Source organism: Lithobates pipiens, unplaced genomic scaffold, assembly GCF_037356315.1.
Source record: "Lithobates pipiens isolate NorthernLeopardFrog02 unplaced genomic scaffold, aLitPip1_a1.2 Scaffold_8, whole genome shotgun sequence".
NCBI classification, from domain to species: Eukaryota; Metazoa; Chordata; class Amphibia; order Anura; family Ranidae; genus Lithobates; species Lithobates pipiens.
The window spans coordinates 505,233,397-505,250,522 of record NW_027507903.1 but is presented as its reverse complement, the minus strand read 5'-3'; the positions used below and the strand labels follow the sequence as shown (position 1 = coordinate 505,250,522).

At 46.4% G+C, this 17,126-nt stretch overlaps 1 protein-coding gene across 2 annotated transcripts in view; it reads right to left on the bottom strand.

Annotated features, from left to right (window-relative positions):
* KDM7A (lysine demethylase 7A) overlaps nucleotides 1-12,296 on the bottom strand; it is a 136,989-nt gene extending 124,693 nt beyond the window's left edge. For both annotated transcript variants that reach the window (XM_077469291.1, XM_077469292.1), the window contains exon 1: nucleotides 12,136-12,296. In XM_077469291.1, coding sequence (XP_077325417.1) covers nucleotides 12,136-12,236 — 101 coding nt within the window. In that variant the 5' untranslated portion in view covers nucleotides 12,237-12,296. The remainder of the gene's footprint in view (nucleotides 1-12,135) is intronic.
* Between the last annotated feature and the right edge of the window lie 4,830 nt (nucleotides 12,297-17,126).

The window sequence follows — 17,126 nt, the reverse complement described above, 5'->3', positions numbered from 1 at the left end:
GGCATTTTAGCTCTAAAAATAGCACCTGCAAAACGCCTCTGTCACACTGGAGTGACAGGAGAGGCGTTTTGCAGGTGCTATTTTTAGAGCTAAAATGCCTGTAAAGCGCCTAAGTGTATTGGGGGGGGGCGGATCTGCTGATCATACTTACCTAGGTGGATGCAGCATCAGACCGATGCTGCAGATGTCAATGAGAACCGAGCCGCCAAACACCGCCAATGGCTTGGTTCTCACTCCTCCCAGAGCAGATGGGATCAATCAGCATTACTCCTGCTCTGCTTCTCATTGGAGCTGGCAGATACAGACTTGGGAACTCTGGATGATGCGCTGCCTCGACTGATGGCGGTTACGTCAGCGGAGAGTGGACTTTAGGAAAAAAAGCTCAGGCTGGACTTCTTTAAATCACTAGAAAATAAATTAAAAAAAAAAAAAAAAAAAAAAAAAAAGCTTGATTTATATAATTTTTAAAGAGCAACTGTCGTCTGTCCCGCAGTGGCTCCTCCTCTTAGGCCCCTTTCACACTGGGGCGGTGCAAGCATCAGCGGTAAAGCGCCGCTATTTTTAGCGGCGCTTTACCATCGTTTTAGTAGCGGTCTGCGGCTGCTAGTGGGGCGGTTTTAACCCCCGCTAGCTGGGGAAAAAGGGTTAAAACCACCCACAAAGCACCGCTGCAGCGGCGCTTTGCCGGCGGTATAGTAGTGGTGAATACACCGCTCCTTTCACCACTCCAAAGATGCGGCTAGCAGGACTTTTTTCAACGTCCTGCTAGCGCACCACTCCAGTGTGAAAGCACTCCAGCTTTCACACTGGAGTGAAAGGGGCCGTTTTTAGTGCTGTAGCGCCTGATAACCACCCCAGTGTGAAAGGGGACTTATTGCTGTTGACTCACCGACAGTCTTATTCACATTAATGGGAAGGTTGGTGATGCAGCAGTGAGGCAACAAGGTGAGAGACGTGGCAGCAGCAGGTGAGTGGATGCCTGCTAACAGGCGCTGCCATGATGAATCTGAAATGACAGGTGCACTTTAAATGTAAGGACTTATTGTTGCTGGTAGTTAAAATTTTTAATATTTGCAAACAAAATGAAGGTTTCCTATTTAGAATAATAAGTGGTCAGGTTTGTAAATATACCAAAACTGGATCTCTTGTGGCCTGCTGCCATTTTGCTCCCCAAGGGAGGAATAAAGAGCTTCAAGATATGTGCAGAAACATCACAAGGTTTATAAGCTACTTAAAGAGGGATTCCACCTACAAAAAAAAAAAAATATTACAAGCCAGCAGCTATAAATACTACAGCTGCTGACTTTTAATAAATGGACACTCACCTGTCCCGGGGTCCAGCGATGCCGGCAGCCGAGGCCGAGCGATCGCTCGGCTCTCGGCTGCTGCCGCCACCATTCTAGGTGTAGGAATCAGGAAGTGAAGCGAATCGGCTTAACTTCCCGGTTCCCTACTGCGCATGCGCGAGTCGCGCAGCGCAATAGGAATTGTCTGCGCTGTCTCCGAGACCTGTGTGTGTCCCAGCAGACAGCGCGGCAGGACAGGAAATGGCGTATACTCCCATGGGAGTCTATGCCCGGAAGTGGGTGTAAATACCTGTCTTTGACAGGTATCTCCACCCCCCTTCCCCCTGAAAGGTGCCAATTGTGACACCGGAGGGTTCCGATCAGCGGAAGTTCCACTTTAGGGTGGAACCCCGCTTTAAGTTTCACTTTAATTTTTATTGCTTGCCCTTCCTCCTCACACTTTAAGTGGATGTAAACCCACTCATTTCTAAACTACTGCCATAGTGGTTATCTATAAGGATATACATGCCTCCTGCATGTATCTTTACCTACATAGTAGGTGAGGTTGAAAAAAAAAAAAAAAAAAAAGACACAAGTCCAAACTATGTGTGAGATTATATGTCAGCATTACATTGTATTTCCCTGTACGTCGCGGTCATTCAGGTGCTTATCTAATAGTTTCTTGAAACTAAATCGATGCTCCCTGCTGAGACCACCGCTTGTGGAAGGGAATTCCACATACTTGGCGCTCTTACAGTAAAGAATCCTCTATGTAGTTTAAGGTTAAACCTCTTTTCTTCTGAATTTAATGAGCGGGCTACGAGTCTAGTTAAACTCCCTTTTGCGAAACAAAAAAAAAAAAAAAAAAGAAGTTTTATCCCTATTGTGGTGTCACCAGTACGGTATTTGTATATTGAAGTCATATCCCCTCTCAAGCATCTCTTCTCCAGAGAGAATACGTTCAGTACTCGCCACCTTTCCTCATAACTAATATCCTCCAGTCCCTTTATCAGCTTTGTTGCCCTTCTTTGTACTCACTCCATTTCCAGTACATCCTTCTGGACTGGTGCCCAGAACTGGACAGCATACTCCAGGTGCAGCCAGACCAGAGTCTTGTATAGTCGGACAATTATCTTTTTTGTCTCTGGAGTTGATCCTTTTTAATGCATGCCAATATTCTGTTTGCTTTGTTAGCAGCATCTTGGCATTGCATGCCATCCTTGAGCCCATCATCTACTAGGACCCCCCGGTCCTTTTCAATCCTAGATTCTCCCAGAGGTTCTCTCCCCAGTGTAAAAAATTGCATTCATATTTGTGCCACCCAAATGCATTATTTTACATTGAACCTCATTTGCCATGTAGTTAATCACCCCATTGATTTGTTCAGATCTTTCTGCAAGGTTTCCACAATCTGGAGAAGTTATTGCCCTGCTTAGCATCGTCCGCAAATCCAGAGATTCAACTGTTTATCCCATCCTCCAGATGCATAAGAGCTGGTGGAGGGGAAGGAGAAGCCGCAGTACACCGAGCTTCCCAGTGAATGGCTTTGCAGCAGGGGCATGTCTGGACAAGTCTGATCATTGGAGGAGAGCACACAGAGTTCACTGCATAGCTAGAGAACTGACCATGGTGTGCTCTACTGCTTAGTGTGGTCAGTTTTTAATAGGAAAGCAGAGGGACTGGCAGGAACACCAGGGATTTCACATAAAGGAAGCAATACAAAGAACAGGATACTTTCTCATACAGGTACATGCTACAGCAGGCAAACATCAGGAATATGAAGTGTCGGCATAACAAATGCTTTAAAGTGTGCATACATTGAGGCACACAGAGAACCCTCCTGTCAGCCCATTAAAAAAAATATATAAATTAAAAAAAATTATAAAAAAAGGAAAAAAAAAAAAATAAATAAAAAAAAAAAACACGGGCACGGTGTATAAGAAATGAGTTTAAATCATAAAAGCAAAAGTGGAAAAAAACGAATAATTACATCTCTGCAATACATTTCCCATTTTTTATTCTTATAAACACATTGCAAATATAGCAAAACAAATGACTTCCAATGGCATATTTAACAGACCAAAACGGGAGCAAAGAAGTCCGTTGTTAGGGTTTACATACACCAAGACAGAACTATGCTGCATAAAATTTTTAATTGTAATATTCATTGCAAACTCAAGCATCCATCCAGGTCTCCATACCATTTTTTCCCCCACTTTGAAAATCCACCCCCCCCCCCCCCTAGAATTTCTGCCCGTGGCCATGTCAAGTAAGGGCAGGTGATTCATGTAGCATTTGCTTCCTGGAATCCATCTGCCCTTAGCTCAAACATGCAGGCAGGAGGGTGAGCTTATCTGAGAAAGCCCCTTCTCCCCTCCTGAACAATCCTGGGATGTAGGAAATCATTCTGCCCTCAAAACCAGAAAGCAACTGAAGAAATAAAAAGAAAAAAAAAAAAAAAAAACACCCACACTTTCCTGTGTAGGTACAAATGCTAGAAGCAAAAGATGTCACTGAGGCGGAGTCCGCGGCCCCCGTAAGAAGGGGCAAAGATGGATGCGGCCTCCAGTGGGCACAGTGCGGGCTTAGTTTTCACATAATATGCGATGCAAAGTAGCCCATTATGCTTTTACTTTGCAGAGAACAATAGAGGAAGTAAAACACATCAGGGATTACTTCCTCTTTAAAAACAATCAAAGTTGATTGAGAGAGTGAATACCTTTCTGGTGGCCTCTGAATCAAATTTTTGCTCTTGCTATGGACTTCTGCTGCTGGTGGGAAGTCGTCTCCACCAATGGAAAACACACAGCAATAAAAGCTTGACAGAGGTCCTAAGTCTTCCGTGTGCTACCCAAAAGAATCCTAAAACTTTTGGCTGGAGACGAGCATAACGGGAAGTTTTAAATCTGCCTAGATTTTTCCTTCTCTTACTAACCATCAAGGCTATTTTGCGCCTCAAGTAGATCACCAAACCAATCAACAGTAATCAGATGATTGCTTCTGGCTTTAACAATTAATTGGTAACGAGATGTTTTTGTGATGAAAACAGAAAAGAAAATAGTCAAGGAAAAAAAAAAAAAAAGTTGGAGTCTCAGCAGGTGGAACATTATGTAAATGCGCATTTCCTATAAGATGTAATTTTGCAAGCTTGCTAAATATTTACACAGCAATTGATTCCAAGTGCCGTTTACACAGTCAATCAATGCGCACACACATACAGCAACCGCTGCACATGAGGGGCTCTGATTAGCAGTCTAAATGGCTATTTGAATGCAGAGCAATGCAATACTGGCTCTTTGGAAGTGGGGGGGGGGGGGGGGTTGTGATGAGGGACGATTCATGTATGCGTTAGCCAAAATATTGGTTTGTTGAAGCCTAAACTTTGGGCATTCTAAGGCCCATCACACGGGGCAAACTACATTCCAATCAGCAGGGAACCTGTGTGCTGAGTGCACAGCAAACTGCCTACATGGAGAACAGATCCCCTTTGGTTTATAGCAGACCGGAGGGGAGGTACAATGGGTATAAAAAAAAAAAAAAAAAAAGAAAGAATCACCCTCAATCCTTTAAAATACCATATTTATCAGTGTATAACACAAACCCCAAGTTTAGGAGGGAAGTTTACAGAAAAAAAAAAAAAAACACCCCTTACACTTTAAATGCCCATCAATGCAGCCTTCCCCAGTGTCCATCTGCAGCCCTGCCCAAAATTTCAGCATGTTTGCGTTTTGAATTTGCAACCACCACGATATTCGGCTCCTCTCGCCACCGACATAGACCGAGCCAAGCCATGTGTACTGTGTACTCGGCTGCTCGGCTCCTCTCGCAGTCACGCCCCCCATCACGCCCCTTGGCCCGGCTCCTATGATGGACACAATACCAGGCCAATGGCAGGACGTAAAGACTAGGAGGCGGGACAGGGTATCACTGAGAGTGGAGCTGAGTACACTGTAGACTCGGCCCAGCCAATGTTGGCGGCACTCCTGTTGCCCCCAAAGACAACGGGGACTGGTGTATAACACGCACCCGCGATTTTCCCCTCGTTTCAAGGGGGGAAAAAGTGCGTGTTATACGCCAATACTGTAATCACATTTTGTTGCTTTGGAGCCTGAAATTAAAGTGATTGTAAGGGTTCGTTTTTTTTTAACCACTTAAGCCCCGGACCATTTTGCTGGCCAAAGACTTTTTGCAATTTGGCACTGCGTCGCTTTAACTGACAATTGCACGGTTGTGCGACGTGGCTCCCAAACAAAATTGGGTACCATTTTCCCCCACAAATAAAGCTCTCTTTTAGTGGCATTTGATAATCTCTGCAGTTTTTGTTTTACGCTACAAACAAAAAAAACAAAAACAAAAAAAAGCGACAATTTTGAAAAAAAAAAACTGTTTACATTTTGCTAATACCCAAAAATATATTTTAAAACAATTTTTTTCCCCTCAGTTTAGGCCGATACGTATTAACATTTTATTAAAAATATCGCAATAAGCATTTGATTGGTTTGCCCAAAAATTATAGAGTTTACAAAATAGGGGATAGTTTTATGGTGGCGATCTGCGATTTTTATCGTGACTGCAACATTATGGCGGACACATCGGACATTTTTGGGACCATTTTCATTTATACAGCAATCAGTGCTATACAAATGCACCGATTCCTGTGTAAATGGCAGTGAAGGGGTTAACCACTAGGGGGCAGCGTAGGGGTTAAGTATGTCCTGGGGAGTGATTCTAACTGTGGGGGGGGGGCTGTGTGTGACATGTCACTGACCTCTGCTCCAATCACAGGGAGCAGAGATCAGTGACATTAGGCAGAACGGGGAGATTCTTGTTTACATTAGCATCTCCCCGTTCTTACTCTCTGTGAGACGATCACGGGTATCACCCCAGACATAGAGTCCACGGGACCTGAGACCCGACTCATGGAGCTTGCCGCGAACGCACCCGCAGGCTGCCTCTTAAAAGGGCAATGTACAGGTACATTAGGTTGCCTGTACGAGCCCTTCTGCTGACGTATATCTGCGCAAGGTGGTCGGCAAGCGGTTAAACTTACATATACTTACCTCCACTGTGCAGCTAGTTTTGCACAGAGTGGCCCCGAACATCCTCTTCTGGGGTCCCCTGCGGCTCCTCCCCACATCAGATAACCCACTAGGAGAAGCGCGGAGGTTACATGGGTATATACTGGTACTTGTACACCCACGTATATAGTGTACAGACACATACCCCAAATGTGCCTTGGAGAAATACATCAGTATGCTATATGCAGACTTATGCACCCACCAGCCATGTACAGCCCTTTACTTCCTTGAGTGGTTGTATGCAGCACTTGGGCTTCCATTGTGTGAAAGAAAGCCAGACGTTTACATCGTACGCCCCAATTCGCCCGTATAAGGCAGACCATACACAGTTCAGCAGGAACCGGATAAAATTCAAACCATGTATGGGCAGGCTGAACATACCAAGTTTATAGACTGATCAACTTTGGTACAACCAGCATGCTGGGTTTTACCAGCAATTATCGCTATGGCCGCTAGCAACAATCACCGTCTTCTACCAGCAGGGATGGCTTCCCCCGCCCACCCCCACTGGGAGATAAGGCCCAGCAGGAGGGATTCCCGCATCAACATTGTCTGTGTTGAAGAGGGAAAAAATCAAGCAAATTTCTTCCCTGCAAACGTGGTTGCAGGAAAGAAATTTGCTCCATGAATGGCCTGTCTAAGGCCTATTCTAGATTAACCAGTTCCCGACTGGCGCACGCCGATGTACGTCGGCAGAATGGCACGGGCAGGCATATTGGCGTACAGGTACGTCCAATCTTCAATGCCGCCCTGCCATTGTGAGCGCGCCGCCGGTGGCGCGCTCGCATGTTGGTCGGGATCCCCGTGAGTCCATTGCGGGTCCCGCAGACTCAATCGCCGCGGGCATACCCGCGATTGTCTCACGGGACGGCTGAATGGAGGAAATGCCGTGTAAACAGCATTTCTCCATTCGGCCTAGCAACTAGTGACGCTGATCTCTGCTCCATGTGATTGGAGCAGAGATCAGTGTTCACTAAATGAAAGCCCAGCCCCCACACAGTTAGTAACACACCCCTAGGAACACTTAACCCCTACACTGCCACCCACTGGTTAACCCCTTCACTGCCATTTACACAGGAATCACTGAATTTATATAGCAGCGATTACTGTATAAATGACAATGGTCCCAAAAATGTGTCAAAAATGTCCCATGTGTCGGCCGCAATGTTGCAGTCACAATAAAAAAATTAATAAAAATGCCATAAAACTATCCCTATTTTGTAAACGCTATAACTTTTGCGCAAATCAATCGCTTATTGCGATTTTTTTTACCAAAAATATGTAGAAGAATATGTATCGGCCTAAACTGAGGGGAAAAAAATGTTTTGTTTTTTTTTTATATATTTTTAGGGGATATTTATTATGACAAAAAGTAAAAAAATAATGTGTTTTTTTCAAAATTGTCGCTCTATTTTTGCTTATAGCGCAAAAAATAAAAACCACAAGGGTGATCAAATAGCACCAAAAGAAAGCTCTATTTGTGGGGAAAAAAAAGGACGTCAATTTTGTTTGGGAGCCATGTCGCACGACTGGGCAATTGTCAGTTAAAGCGACTCAGTGCCAAATCGCAAAAAGTGGTCTGGTCTTTGACCAGCAAAATGGTCCGGTCTAAGTGGTTAAAGCGAGATTCCACCCTAAAGTGGAACTTCCGCTCATCGGAACCCTCCCCCCCCTCCGGAGTCACAGTTGGCACCTTTAAGGGAGGAGGGGGGGTGCAGATACCTGTCTAAGACAGATATTTGCACCCACTTCTGGGCATAGACTACCACGGCCTTGCTGTCTGCTGGGACACACACGGGACCCAGAGACAGCGCAGACCATTCCTAATGCGCTGCACGACTTGTGCATGCGCAGTAGGGAACCAGGAAGTGAAGCCGCAATGCTTCACTTCCTGATTACCTAACCTAGAATGGCAGCAGCAGAGATCGATCGGCCTTGTTTTGTTTTTTACAGTGACATCCCTCTTTAAAGAGGAAGTAAACCCTGATGGGTTTACTTCCCCTTTCATTCCCTGCAAAGGCAAAGCATAATGGACTACTATGCATCGCATAGTAGCCCATTATGTGTCACTTACCTGACACAGGAGCTAGCGAAGTCGCCGCTGTCCCCTGTAGCCCGCCGCATCCATCTTGTTGGTGGGGTCTCGCAGCTCCGCCGCTGTCATTCGGCGAAGCCGCGATGACGTCACTCCCGCGCATGCGCACGGGAGCCGACACACCCGGCAGCTCCGTCGCTGAGAATGCCGCGCTCAGTGTGCCGTAGACAGCGGTGCCCGTTTTCGGGCAAATATCTCCTAAACCATATAGGTTTAGGAGATATTGCTTGGACCTACAGGTAAGCCTTAATCTAGGCTTACCTGTAGGTCAAAGTGGTTTGTAAGGGTTTACAACCACTTTAAGATAGCATGGGGAGTGTCTCATTTTTATTGTGACCGCGCTGGTAAAATTCATCCTCTCCATCTCGATCGCTATTGTCCTTGGGAAAATAAATAAATGAGGTTCAATTCCAAATCCAGCAGTTGTCACAGGAACGAATGGTGAGAGAACTCTTCCAATGGGGACACTTGTATTGGTGAAAACTAAGAGGCAAATTCACATTACTTTGGACCAATGTCCTTTTATTTCCTGTTGTGCCTCTAGAACAAGGACTGTAGAAATCTCCCCAATGAGCACAGAAGGAAGAAAAAAAAATAAAAAAAATATACACACACACACATACACTTTTGTCTAACCCATGGGTGCTCAACCTGTCACATGAGGCATTGCATGCTGCCGACAGCCACAAGCATGACTCCCAAAAGGCAGAGGCATGATGGGACTTGTAGTTCTGCAACAGCTGGCGCACCCATGCCCTAACCAATACAACAAAAGTTTGCACTTGAGAAACTAAAAGACACTGCCAAACAAAAATGAATTAGAAAATACAGTTGAATGGATAAAGATCAATCAAAATGAGGGAGAAAAAAAATAAAAATAAAAAGGAAGGAGAAGATAAAGCTGAACAACCAGAGTGTGAAATATAAATAATAAAATAAAATCCAAAAAGCACAAAGTACCGACGTGCAGAACAATTTGCAATCAAAGTGAAGAAATTCAACAGTTTTTTATATATATATATATATATATATATATATATATATATATATATATATATATATATATATATATATATATATATATATATATATATATATTAGCAGATAAAGCCAAGCAACACAAAAACTAAACAAAAAAAATAAATAAAAGCGTATACACGTGCAGATTTGCCATCAAAGGGAGGAAAATCAAGGCAAGCTTTTTATAACAGCAGCAGATGCAGCTAAACAACCAGTGCAAAACAAATACCGAAAAATAAAAAACATAGGAACAAAATTAAAAACGACAGATGAAAAGATTTTTGATCAAAGGGTGGACAAATATATATATATATATATATATATATATATATATATATATATATATATATATATATATATATATATATATATATATATATATATATATATACACACACAAAATAGTAGCTAAACGATCAGAGAAAAACAAAAAGCACAAACGATAAGATACAGATGTGCAAATAAAGTTTTTCTCCATCAAATGGGGGGGGGGGGGGGGCAGTAATGTTTTTGTTTTTATTCTAGCAGAGGAAGAACAGAACGGCAGAGCAGGACACGGATTGAGGTCACCGTACAAAACAAAAGTGTTTTCCTCAATCCAGTGCTGAGAACAAGAATTGTCACCTCGGGATGCAGTTGCAGCGTGTGGCCGCAGGGGGCAGCAGAGAGGCGCGTGCCGCTGAATGGGAGGATTTAAATGTCCTCGGAGCCATGCTGTCAATCACCCCCCCTCCTCCCTGTACAATCACATCCCCCTCCCCCCTCCGGCGTCTGAGCACATCACCCGGCCTGATGACTGGAAACAAAGCTGGAGAGCGGAGAACAGCAGAGCACCCCACACACAATGATCACCGGGACACCGTGCGATCGTACCGTACGGGGGGGAGGAGAGAGATCACCGCACACACCAATACACACTTCCTTTGTTTAATGCCCCCCCCCCCCCGCATCATAACACAGAGACACAGGAAAGTTTCCACAAGTCTGGTGACACCGTCCGGCCATTGCACACAGTGGGGTCACCTCTTTGTAGTCAGTGACAGACAACAATGGGGTGATCAGAGGAGGAGATCCATCGTCCTGCAGATCGGATCGGGCCGGCAGATGTGATCGGTGTGTGCAATGAGCTGCAGTGACAGGAACATGCAAATCACAGCAATCCCCCACACACACACCGGCCCAGAACACGTGGGTTTTTGTTTGGAGGGGGATGTTAAAAGTTTGAGTTCCAAATAATGGGGGGGGCTGTACTGGTTATGGGCTGCTCACATTTTTATTTGTGGGGGGGTGGGGGTGACTACCTGCCAATACTTTATTGGGGGGCACATTTGACCTCTACTTGGAGTTCCATGGTGATTACTTGGCATACACTTTTTGTTGGGGGGGGGGGGCTATAGACTGGGGTGATAGCTGGAGGAGTGTTGGGGGGGGACAGCCACTGTTTGGATAGGGGGGGACATCAAGCTTCAGGGGATCCAGAGGTGTCAAATCTGGTGGAGAATATTTGGAGCATTTTTCGGGAAGTGGGGGGGGTGACCCAATAATTTAGGGCTCCCCACCTGATGTCAATCTTGGGGAAGTGGGGGCGATTAGACCTTTTTGGGGGTTAGGATTGGGCAATTTAAAGCCTAACACTGGGTGTGCCTACAGTTTAGGGGTATGTTGAGCATTTTTTGCGTAGGTTCAGGGTATTTTGGGATGCCCCCACAGCGTTCAATTATATTGAGGGGGGGTGTTAGACCCTGGCATTTCCATACTTTCTGGGGTTAGAATTGGGCAAGTTAACGCCTAACACCAGTTAGGTGTTGGGGGGGCTATTGGCATTTTTGGGGGAGATCATTTTGGGCAATAGTTTGGGTTGCCCCTAAGAGGTCACCTATCTTGGGGGGGGGGGGGGGGGCGGTTGATTAGACCCTGGCATGACCACACTGAGATCAGGAAAGGTAAGACTTAGCACAGGTGGGTCAGTAGTTTGGGGGGGCGCTATGACCTTCGCATGACAGTACCTTTTTAGACAGGATGGTACCCAACAAGTCAGCATTTTGAGGGGCTATGACCCTTGTTGGTCAAAATAAATTGGGGTGCCTTTGATCTCATCGGACGGTGGGCAGCTGTGACCCCTCAACATGACCACACTTTTGGGGTACACTAGCCCTTTTGGGGCCATGTCCTACCTGGGCAATTTGGGGGTTCCCCCGTGATATTGAATAGCTGGTAAAGGGGCAGCACTTTGAGGGTCCCCAATGAGGGACCTATCATGTCACTTGCGGGGGGGCAGTGATATAGGTGACAACTTCACTTTTGGGGGTGGCAAGTGACCCCAGAATGCATAGAACACGTGATTATGTCCAGGTCACCCCCTTCTGCTGGCACCTGACCCCCTGGACACGTGATAGTTTGGGGGTGACATGCGCCCCCCAGTATTTATAGGACCCCCAATAAGTTCCTGATCTCCAAGCAGTAGCCGGGTCCCGATGTCCGGGGCGGAGTGCAGCAAGTGAAGGCGGACAGTCCCTTGAAGTGTGTCTGCGGCCCGGACTTCACTCCATTGCCCCAGACCACCTTATTGTTATGATCCTCCCTGTCCCAGCAGTCTCCGGGCAGCTCCCCCTCCTCCTCCGTCCCCTCGTCCAGGGCCCGCCGGCCCCCCGCTCACCTGCTGTGGAACCAGTCCTTGCAGATGTCGCATTCGATCATGAACCGGCTCACATCGTACGGCTGCCGGCAGACACAGTAGACGGGAGCCGCTCCGGCCATCTTTAAAATCCACTCTCCAGCCCAGACATCACACACACAGCACGGAGCGGGGGGAGGAGGTCACTGCGCATGTGCCGGATCTTCTCTCGCTTCACCCCGCCCACCTCGTCCCCCGTGCAATTACACACACGCTCACTCTGCCCTAGCTCCTGCCTTCCGATTGGACGCTCGCTCGTCCAGTGGGCGTGGCCGGCCGGCGAGCCTGGTAGAGATAGCCGAAAGGAGCTATCGCCTCGGAGTTTTTTTTTCTGTTTCTTCCGAAGAATTCCGGAAATTGCCGAGCCTTCTGACATCTTCACTTAAAGGGTACGCAGCAGTAATTATGAATGAACGTGAGGTTTAATGTGATCTCTCTGCAGACAACGTACAGAGAGAGGAGGAAGTGTGACCCTGTCATCAGCTATTCATCACAAATACTACAACATACACACTGCTCCGGATTGAAGAGGCCCTGCCTGTAAGAGTACCTGTCTACAAGAAGAAAACATCATCAGCCTCTTATTAGAAACGTTTCATTTTCCAATTACTGCAAATTGTTATCTTGGAAATTCAGTTTAAAGTGTTATTAACCCCACAACAGTCAAATCAGTCTGTATATGCAGTACAGCATGCTTGTTTTACACACTGGAACCTAAGGGGTTAATACTCCGCAATGTGTAAAAAAAAAAAAAAACTCTTTGATCCTGTCTTCTCTGATCCCCCTTTCATCTAGTGTCTCAAAAAATAGCCCGATGTTAACAGAGCCAGGGGGCACTCTACACATGCTCAGTTTGGTGTATATTGCTAGAGGGTTTTTTTTGGGGGGGAGGGGGGGGGTGCATGTGATAAGCACAGGGCTAATCAGCACTGTCCAGACAGAGAGTAGGGGACCTGCATTCTCATTGGACAATCGTGGGAGAATGAAAAATCCTACAAGCTTTAACGGACACTGATAGAAGTCACAAGACTGCTATATACTGTTGAGAAAGGGTATTTAGCAGTTTATATTTATTAAAATAATTGCATTTCCATGTTCTGTGTACTGTGGAAGACCAGATATAGTGAATGCAGGCTCCTGGGTTTAGTAACACTTTAAGGCTGTGATTGCACCTTTTTATTCTGGGAATGAGTGCAGAAGTGCTCATTTTTGCACACGTTCCTGGAAACGCACAAAAAAAGTTCCAAAACATGCATTGTGCTTGTGCCTCCATTATTTCCTAATAGCAGTCAGGTAAAGAAATGCGCCAGGCTCACTGCCACAAAAGGTACAGGAGCTACTTTGGCGTGTTTGTCACACATAGGGCAACCCATTCAAGTGAAGAGCCTGCCCTATGTCGTTGTGCAGCAAATGTGTTGCGCACAGGTATGAATGGGGCCTAAAGATATTCGTAAAAAGAAAAAGAAAGAAACTTGTGTGTTTAACCAATTACCATGCATGTTAATGTCCCAGTCCATGTAATAAGGGGCATGGGGGGGGAGTCTTTTGCCAACATATTTTGTGCCAAAAGGCATGCGTTCTTTCCCAAGTCAGGATGGTGGGTGGTACGAGGCACTTCATTATCACCCTTCAGATGTCATCAGATAATTTTTACTTTTCACCAGTGGAATGACTTCAATTGACGTACACCAGCTGTAAATTAAAGCTGAACTCCAGAAGAAACAAAATGGAAAATTCCTATCAAAATACTTACCGTAATTTTCCTTTCCTGATGGACTCCATGGCAGCAACGTGTGGGTTAAGTCCCGCCTCCACTACCCATAGGACACTACTCCCATAAATCTTTGCTCCCTGCCCCTGGCCGTGTTCGGTAACTAGCCTACTCCAGCCATTTGGGAGGGAACTCCTGCTGCCATGGAGTCCATCAGGAAAGGAAAATTACGGTAAGTATTTTGATAGGAATTTTCCATTTTCCTGACAGACTCCATGGCAGCAACGTGTGGGAAATAACTCGCCAAACACACCCGGGTGGGCAAAAATGCTGAACAAAAGATTTATTTAACACTGTCGGCCGACAGGACTTTCAAACCAAAATCAACAGAGGATAAGGAAGCTGGCTCAACACAATAGTGAGACATGAAAGTATGAATAGAAGACCAGGAGGCCGCTCTGCAGATTACATCAGGTGCAACGTGGCGCGAAGCTGCCCATGAGGTTGAGAGACTTCTGGTAGAGTGAGCTGTAACCGCCTCAGGAGGAGCCAAGCCCTTCTCTCTATAAGCCCATTGAATTGCCTGAACCACCCAAGCAGCGATGGATCTAACGGAGGCCTTGGCGCCTCTACTTTTCCCGTTGAATAGTACGAAGAGGAAGTCAGATTGACGAAAAGAAGCTGTAATATCCAGATATTGTTTTAGAGTAACTCCCAAATCGAGTGGATGTGGATCTTGACTTCCAGCAGAATTGAAGGTAGGAAGAGTGATTTCCTGGTTTTCATGGAAAACAGAGGTCACCTTGGGATTTGTCCCCAACATCGGAATTAGGACCACCCTATCTGAAAAGAAGGTGAGAAAAGGTTCCTTTGTACCTAGAGACTGAATTTCGGAGATTCTCTTCGCCGAAGTTATGGCCACCAGAAAAGAGGTTTTAAGGGTTAATTCTCTGATTGAGAGCGTTCTGTCAAGTTGAGAGAAGAAATCTAGAACCAATGGAAGGTCCCATTTGGGGAATCTAGGCTTCCTTTGTGGCCTAAGCCTGACTGCTCCTTTGAAGAATTGTTGGACCAAGGGATGATTGGCCCATGCGACTCCAGAAAAAGCTGAAATTGCTGAAACCTGGACCCGGAGAGAACTAACCGAAAGGGAGATATCCAATCCTGATTGCAAGAAGCTTAAGACGTCCCGGACTGTCAGGGTATTACAGGAACTGGACCTTGAAGACAAGTGATCTGCAAACTTCGCCCAAATTCTCTCATATACCCGGTTAGTACTGCTTCTTCGAGCACTAAGAAGAGTGGGAATGACTTCTTCAGGACAGCCTAAAGCCTTCAACCGTCCCCTTTCAAAAACCAAGCCTTTAGGCGCAGGTGATCCGGGCAAGGATGAAATCTCGACCCTTGAGACAGAAGGTCTGGCCTGGATGGTAAAGGAATTGGATCCCTGACACTGAGGAGCATCAGAAGCGGAAACCAGGGTCTGTTGGGCCAATAGGGAATTATGGCTATCACTTCTGCTGTCTCTGACCTGAGTCTCCTCAGGAACTGATGAATAATAGGAGTTGGGGGAAAGGCATAGGCCTTGTGGAACCACCATTTCTCTGTCAAGGCATCCACCCCGTAGGCTTGAGGATCCCTGTACCTTGAATAATACTTCTCTAGTTTTTTGTTGCAAGGGGAGGCAAACAGGTCGACTTCTGGGGAGAGCCCCATCGTCAGGATCCAGTTGAACACTTCCTCGTGGAGAGACCACTCGTTGTTGTCCAGAAGTATCCGGGAAAGAAAGTCTGCCTGAACGTTCTGAATCCCTGGGACATAAGATGCTGTCAGATCCTTCAGGTTCCTCTGAGCCCAGGTCATGATCGGTTCCACCTCCTGGAGAAGGGATAGACTTCGGGTACCCCCTTGCCTTCTTATGTACGCCACTGCTGTGGTATTGTCTAGCCTGAGCGAGACCGAGGCTCCTGAAATCAGATGCCGAAAGGCTAGCAGAGCTTAACTCCAGGATGTTCGACACCGTCCCTCTGGAGGGGAGAATCCAGGTGCCCTGAGCCACTTCCGCCAGACAGTGTGCGCCCCAACCCCTGTTGCTGGCATCTGTTGTTATGGTGACCCATGAGATGGGGAGAATGGAATGGCAGTTGCAGAGATTTTCCCGTTGGAGCCACCACAGAAGGGAATTCCTCATGGATAAGGTGATCCGAATCAGCTGGGTTTTGCTGCCTGACCATTGATGAAGGAAACCCTTCTGAAAGGGCCTCATCCTCCACTGTGACCACCTCACCATCGGGATTGTCGCTACCATAGTGCCTATAATTTTCAGGCACTGGAGAGCCTGGAGATGAGAGGCAGAGAGGGCTGGACGGATTCTGTCCCTGACCACTGACAACTTCTCTTCTGGTAATGAGATGGTGCCTCTGACAGTGTTGAATAGGGCCCCTAAGAACACCAGCCGCTGAGATGGGACCAGCTGGCTCTTCTCCAAGTTCAAGATCCACCCGAATTCCTGTAGGGTGGAGATGACCTGCTCTCTGTGTACCAGAAGTTGATCCTTGTCTTGAGCCAACAACAGAAGGTCGTCTAGGTAGTGATGTAGACGAATCCCTTTGGTTCTCAGAAGAGCTACCACTGCCAACAATACTTTTGAAAATACACGAGGAGAAGTTGATAGCCCGAAGGGAAGGCAAGTAAATTGAAAATGGCTTTCGCCCACGGAGAAGCGGAGATACTGCTGGTAATTTACTGCAACTGGGACATGAAAATAGGCGTCCTTGAGGTCTATGGAGACCATCCAATCCCCTGCTTGGACAGATTGTTGAATTGTGGATAAAGACTCCATCTTGAATTTTTCTTTTTTGATAAAACTGTTCAAGTGGGTTAGATCTATGACCGGCCTCCAGGCCCCGCTCTTTTTCCGGACCATAAACAAAGGAGAGTAGATTCCCATGCCTCGCTGAATGACTGGAACATGGATAATGGCGCCTTGAGCCAACAAAGATTCCACGTAGGCTAGAAGAATTAGCCTTTTTTCGTCTGAGGCCGGGAGAGAGGTGGGGACCCATCTGAGTCTGGGAGATTCCTTGAAGGTCCAAACATGACCTGAGGAGGCGGTCTTGACGGTCCAGAAGTCTTGGATCGAGGCCGCCCAGACATGGCGAAAGTGGAAAAGACGAGCCCCCACCTGCCCTGTCTGAGCGGGCCCAACCTCAAAAGGATTTAGTTGGTTCCCTCTCTCCCTTCAAATCACTTTTTGTAGATT